The 7,000-nt window shown below is 53.0% G+C and overlaps 1 protein-coding gene across 1 annotated transcript; it reads left to right on the forward strand.

Moving 5' to 3' along the window:
* Position 1: 1 nt before the first annotated feature.
* On the forward strand, positions 2-5,792 carry PPIL1 (peptidylprolyl isomerase like 1). The gene is made up of 4 exons (XM_037885031.2): positions 2-232; positions 669-823; positions 3,450-3,518; positions 4,461-5,792. The coding sequence occupies exons 1-4, from the start codon at positions 177-179 to the stop codon at positions 4,679-4,681; spliced, it is 501 nt and encodes a 166-aa protein (XP_037740959.1). The 5' UTR covers positions 2-176; the 3' UTR covers positions 4,682-5,792.
* Positions 5,793-7,000: the final 1,208 nt, after the last annotated feature.

Genomic DNA, 7,000 nt, shown 5'->3' on the forward strand with positions numbered 1-7,000 from the left:
GTGGCCCCGCCCCCAGCCTGTTTCAGACCCGAGCGTTCATTGGCCACTCGGCCCCATGGGGGTCAGGACCCCGGCGCTCCCGCCCTAAGAGAGGAGGGAGCGGATTGGCTGTGACACAGGAAGTGCGTAACACGCTGCTGTTCCCCCGGGCGCAGTGTTTCCGGCGTGGGAGCAGCATGGCCGCGGTGCCCCCCGACTCCTGGCAGCCGCCCGCCGTCTCCATGGAGACCACGTAAGAGGCCGATGGGAGCCCCCGTCCTCCCGGCGCGGCGCGGGGCGCCCGGGTCTCTCCGCTCGGCCCAGCGGGCGGGCCCCGGGCCCCGCGCGGCGCCCTGACGCGGTTCGCGCCCCGCGGCGGCTCGCAGGCTGGCCGCCGGCGGGGGCCGCGTCCGGGGTCAGAGCAGGGCCCGTGCCCGTCCCCGCCGGCCTCTGGCGGGGCAGCTGCGGGGTGTCCCGCGTGGGCAGCCCCCCCGGAGCCTGGCGGCTGGGCCGAGTCCGCCCGGGGGTGATCCCCGCGCCGGGGCGGGGGCGAGTCCCCGGGCTCTGAGGGCGGCCCCGCAGGGCGGCCGGACGCCGGGCTCCGGGGCCTGCCGGGGGTCGGGTCGCCGCTCCGCAGCTCCCGGCGCTGGGCAGCCCCTGAGCCCTGTCGGTCTCCCTCCCTCCCGCAGCATGGGCACCCTGGCGCTGGAGCTCTACTGGAAACACGCGCCCAAGACCTGTAAGAACTTCGCGGAATTAGCCAGGCGCGGTTATTACAACGGCACAAAGTTCCACAGGATCATTAAAGACTTCATGATCCAAGGGGGCGATCCCACCGGGACAGGTAAGGCCCCCAGTGGAAACGGCTGGGCTGGGTACCCCCTGGGAGCCCCGTCGGCGCTTCACGGGCGCAGGGGGCGCGAGTGTCTGTGGGAGCGAAACCTCCTTGTTAGGGGGCGCGAGCAGACCTCAGGGAAGCCTGTGTGTAATCCTCGCGCGTGGTGACACTTGCCGCTCCCGCCTGTGCCCTCGCCTGCGGCCCCCAGGGCTGTCCATCCCAGGGAGGCCAGAGGGCTGAACGAGGTGGAAAGCAAAGAGGAAGGATGACCCAGTGTTCAGGACACTAATATGAGACTTGGGGAAACCCAGGTTCAGTTCCCTGCGCCCATAAAGATTTCTTGTATGACGCCAACCAAGTCACTTAGGTTGTCAGCCTACACTTAAGGCTGCGTGTAGAGTACAGATACAGTACGTCCAGCTAGCCTGGGTATAAACAGGAGTGTAGATGGTGAGGCACAGCTTAGGCAAGTAGAGTAGAGTGTCTGACGAGCCTGAAGCCCCAGGGCATAAACCCTACATGCTGTCTAAACCCCCAAGCAGGGCCTCCCACCTCGACACTGGTATTTTCAGCCCTGTCGTGTCCTGCTGCTGCCTCCCGCTGCCAGAGTCTTTCCCCATTGCAGTGAAAGATTCCAGCAGCAGAGAAAAGGCTTTGTTGGGGGGAGGCAGTGGGGGAAAAGGCTCTGGCAGGGGGGGAGCTGCTGGAGCCTTTCCCTGCTGCCAGAGCCTTTCAGTGTAGTGTGCAACTCGATGTGTCATGCCTATACTCTACACCAGGGGTCTGCAACCTTTCAGAAGTGGTGTGCCGAGTCTTCATTTATTCACTCTAATTTAAGGTTTTGCGTGTCAGTAATAAGAATCCATGCGATCCATGCTGAGCTGCTCCCACTCTTGGCCCTGTCTGCACCCTTCACTGCCCCAGGCTGGGGCCAGAGGGCCACACCTGGGGCCGGGAGCAGATCCCTGGGCCGGCGGCCGGAAGCAGAGCCCCGGGCTGGCGGCCGGGACCCGACGTCATCAGCAGGCTGAGCAGGGCCGGTGGCTGGGACCCCAGGCCAGCAGCAGAGCCCCCCGGACCGGTGGCCGGGACCCGGGGCTGGCGGTGGGCTGAGTGGGGCGGGTGGCCGGAACCCCAGCTGGCAGGGGGCTGGCGGCTGGTACTCCAGGCCAGCAGCAGAGCCCCCTGGACCTGGGCCCAGCTGTGGGCTGAGGGGGCCGGCAGACGGAAACCCGGCTGGCAGCAGAGCCCCTGGGACCGGTGGCCGTGACCTGGGGCTGGCAGCAGGCTGAGCGGGGCCGGCGGACGGAACTCTAGCTGGCAGTGGGCCGGCAGACAGAACCCCAGGCCGGCAGCAGAGCCCCTGGGACTGGTGGTCAGGACCCAGGGAGTGTGAGTGCCACTGAAAATCAGCTCGCGTGCCATCTTTGGCACGTGTGCCATCGGTTGACTACCCCTGCTCCAAACGCTACCATTAGCATAGATATAGCCTTAGTTGTTCTGGGTCTCAGTTCCCCATCTGTAAAGTGTAATTAATAGTACAGCCCTACCTCCCAGAGGGTGTGAGGTTAAATATATTACAGATTGTGAGATGCTTCGATTCTATGGCCATCGGAGCCTTATTAGATATGTTACCTGGAAGCAGAGTAAGTGCCCAGTGGCAATGTGAAAGCGGCAGAGGCCCCTAACCACAGTGGTCCCAGTTTCTAGACTTGCAGGTTTCTACAACATGAGTACTACTCTATTCTTATTGAGACAGTAAATATCAGAATGCCACAAAATAAATCCATGGTACACCCAGTCCTTGAACAGTGCAATGCAGCTCTGGTCGCCCCATCTTAAAAAAGATACATTAAAAACGCAACAAAAACGATGAGGGGCACAGAACAGCTTCTGTGTGAGGAGAGATTAAAAAGACTGGGACTGTTCAGCGTGGAGAAGAGACGACGCGGGGTCTGTGATCGAGGTCTGTACCATCACGACGGGGATGGAGAGAGTGACCAGGGACGTGTTGTTTACCCCTTCACGTGACATAAGAACCAGGGGTCACCCGATAAACCTGCTGCCTGTTAATTTCAACACAAACAAAAGGAAGTAGTCCTTCACACAACGCACAGTCAGCCTGTGGAACTTGTTGCCAGGGGATGTTGTGAGGGCCAAAAGTATAACAGGATTCAAAAAAGAATTAGATCCGTTCATGGAGGACAGGTTCTGCAATGGCTATTAGCCAACATGGGCTCTTGTTATCTCTAAACCTCTGACTGCCAGACACGGGGACTAGATGATGGGATGGATCACTTGAGAATTGCCCTGTTCTGTTCATTCCCTCTGAAGCATCTGGCACCAGCCACTGTTGGAAGACAGGATACTGGGCTAGATGGCCCATTGGTTTCATCCAGTCTGGCTGTTCGTATGTTCTTAGTCATTGGCCACCCCACTGTTCCTGTGCTGGCTGATAATTTATACACGTCTGTCTCTCTAGTCTTTATTGTTGAGCATCACACGTCGGCAATAGAATTGATCAAACCCCATTTCTTAGACTGTTGGCTGGCACTTGTATGATGGTGAGAGTAGTCCTGAATGGGTACCGTGGCTTTCCGAACTGACACATCTGCTTTTCTCTGCTGGGCAGGCAGAGGGGGTGCATCCATCTATGGGAAGCAGTTTGAAGATGAACTTCATCCAGAACTAAAATTTACAGGTAAGTCCCATTTGATGGACTTGTGTAGGTGTTTTTGTTTTGTTAACCTTGCAGGTTGGGCATAGCACCAATTTAGGGCTCAGTCCCACTGTCCTTATGCAGAAGTCATTGGGAGTCTGGGTAGAGTGAGGGCTGCAGGGTTGGTAGCTCTTAACGACAAATGAAGCATTAAAGAGACTGTTGGCAGGAAATGAAAAAGTAACAACTAACTAGGGTCGCCATGCGGACAAATAAACAGTAACATGGCAGCCTCTCCTCTTTAAACGAATGGAATCAAGGAGCTATGACCCCTAAGCCTGCAGAGTTAATGCTGCAGCTGTCCTGTTTTCAGCTAAGTAGTCTCTTCCCAAGAATAGTTAATCAGTGGTCTAACACCAGCAGAACTCCTTGTGCTAAATCACAGATCCCGAGGGCTGAATGATATGTTTGCCTCCTTAAAATTATTTCTGTGAATTAAGGTAAAGCTTGGCTGGGTTGTTACAAACACAATCTTCCGAATTCGGCTGGGAGTGCAGTGTGGCGATAGGCTTCCTGTGTAGTACAGCTAAACTGTTCTTATGTTATAATTCAGCTCTTAAAGACCTCAAATGCGAGGGCTCTTGGGCCCCCTTCTGTTGTTTATACAGGAGTTACAATGTACTGGAGTCCGCATGGAAACAAATCACAGTATGGGAGTCTCACTTAATCAAAATTACCCTAGCTGAGCACACAAAGGATGTTTAACAGGAGTAGAGAGTAACTGTAAGATGCTTTTTGCTGTATTTAAATTCATGTTTGATTCTGGTAATTGAGCCATATGACTGGATCCTTAGTTGCTACCAGAAGTAATTGGCTTAGGAAGAGACTGATCTGTTTTTTGGGTTTGGTTTGGTTTTTAACTGAAACTGGCTTCAGATCTTCAGTCTAAGGGCAGGTTACTAACTCGTACCCTTTCTTTCAAAGGTGCAGGAATCCTTGCCATGGCTAACGCCGGCCCAGACACAAATGGCAGTCAGTTCTTTATAACCTTGGCACCAACCCAGTGGCTCGATGGGAAGCACACTATCTTTGGCCGTGTTTGCCAGGGGATCGGGATGGTGAACAGAGTGGGCATGGTGGAGACAAATGCCCAAGATCGCCCAGTCGATGATGTGAAGATTCTGAAGGCTTACCCATCGGGTTAGACCAGAGTTCTCTGCAGTTAATGTGTTGGCCACTCCCATGTGTTAAATCCTTTATCCCTCATGGGATTGTCCTGTCATTCCAGGGAATGCAAGCCCGTGGCTTAGGCCCAACGTTTACCTACTTTACAATCTATTTGAGGCAGAGCTTTTGTTCTTTTTTTTTTTTTTTTTTTTTTAAGTAAAGTGGATTTAAAAGTATCTACAATTAGTTTGCCCAGGAACTAAAGTGAACCGGATTCTTTTCGAGAGTGCTAGCAGTGCTGTTTCTCTGAGCTGCCTCCTGCCACGCTGGGGAGAGGGTCTCTTGTCAAAGCCTCGTGGCCTGAAATCACCCCTGCTGAGCCCTGTTTTGGTTGGTGTGCCCAGGGTGTAAGTACCCACCATGCCACCCCTCTGCTCTCTGTTCTGGGAACTGTCTCATGCAAAGGCCCCACAGAGCACATGGCTGGCACGCCATGCATGCTCACAACTGCACGGCAATCCAGTGTGCAGGATGGCTCTTGGGTCTCAGCAGCAAAGGAGCAATAACAGGGTTGCAGCACCCTCTCCTTTGAGGGTGAGGAAGTTGGCATGTCGAGTTAAGGAAGATTCTAATCAGGAGAGTCTGACATTTATTGGTAAACGTTGGGCCTAGCCAGCTTGACGGCATCCCCTTTAACATGCTCTGCGAGCTGGGCAATCAGTGACTTTCTTATTTTTCCACAAGGCAACCAAAAGGCCATATTAATCTATAGGATCATTTGAACCAAGAGTACAGTGGAACACGATTAATGTGCCAAACTGGACTAGGAGAACAGGCAATGGGAACTTTTTCACCAGCTCCCAAGAGTCTACTACAGCAGGTGGGGCTACCTTAAATGTCATTCATTTTTAGAATTAACTTGTAAGGAGAATCTACAGGTTCCTGGAGAAGCACAGACTCTTCCATGGCCTCTAGGATGGGGATACTGACTCCCCCTCTCTGAGAACTGAGTTTCTGTGAAATCTAATTCAGTCCCCCTTTACAGCTCCTTGTTGCAGGAAGACAGGTGTGTGCGTGCTTGTGAGACCAGTGTGCTCTTTATACTCTTTGTAATACATGGATTTTCTTAAAATAAAGGTCTGAAATGCATTCTGTAGAGAACGTGGTTGCTGATGTGGGGCAGGAGTCAACAGCGTCAATGGACCTGCAACTCCATTGCTTTAATACAACTTCTTTTAAAGTGGAAGAACATTCCCGCTGAAATAAGGCTTTCAGGATCTGCCTCAAATGCCACTGAAAGCATCTCCTGCTGTGTGCTTATCTGCTGGCAAAACTTAATAGCTTCTAGGGCCTCTGATTGAAGAGCTTCTCTACTGGGGGGACAGCAGTTTCCTGAAGAGAGGCAGGTAAGCAAACAATGACTGGTTTGTTTCAAGGGGACTGCTCTTACACTAGCTGGAGTAGGCTGAGGCAAGTTCACTGCTGCTATGATCTCTGGCCCTGGAAATGCTAACTAGGTAGGGGGGTGTCTGGTTTCACTGGGTGTGCAAAGGTGACTCCTGTAGGGAACTGGTTGCTCGGAAGAAATCTCTCCACTCACCTGTGATACCCTGCAAATGTATGTGACTCCTTGACCGACCCGATGTCTAGTTGGCAGCTGGTATCAAGCGGAGTGCCCCAAGGGTTGGTCCTGGGATCGGTTTTTGTTCAACATCTTCATTAATGATCTGGATGATGGGATGGATTGCACCCTCAGCAACTTCACAGATGACACTAAACTGGGGGAGAGGTAGATATGTTGGAGGGTAGGGATAGGGTCCAGAGTGACTTAGACAAATTGGAGGATTGGGACAAAAGAAATCTAATGAGGTTCAACAAGGACAAGTGCAGAGTCCTGCACTTAGGAAGGAAGAATCCCATGCACTGCTACAGATTAGGGACCGCTAAGCAGCAGTTCTGTAGAAAAGGACCTGAGGATTACAGTGGACAAGAAGCTGGATATGAGTCAACAGCGTGCCCTTGTTGCCAGGAAGCTGTTCGGCACTGGTGAGGCCACATCTGGAGTATTAGAGACATCTGGAGACATTCCAGAAGACTAGAAAAGGGGGAATACAGTGCCCAGCTATAAAAAGGGAAATAAGGACAACTCTGGGAATTACAGACCAGTCAGTTTAACTTCTGTATCCGGAAAGATAATGGAGCAAATAATTAAGAAATCAATTTGCAAACACTTTGAAGAGAATGAGGTGATGACAAATCCATGCTGACTGTTTCTTAAGAACAAATCATGTCAAACCAATGGGATAGCTTTCTTTGACAGGGTAACAAGCCTTGTCGATGGCGGGAGCTGTAGCTGT

Source organism: Chelonia mydas, chromosome 21, assembly GCF_015237465.2.
Source record: "Chelonia mydas isolate rCheMyd1 chromosome 21, rCheMyd1.pri.v2, whole genome shotgun sequence".
In the NCBI taxonomy this organism is placed as follows: domain Eukaryota; kingdom Metazoa; phylum Chordata; order Testudines; family Cheloniidae; genus Chelonia; species Chelonia mydas.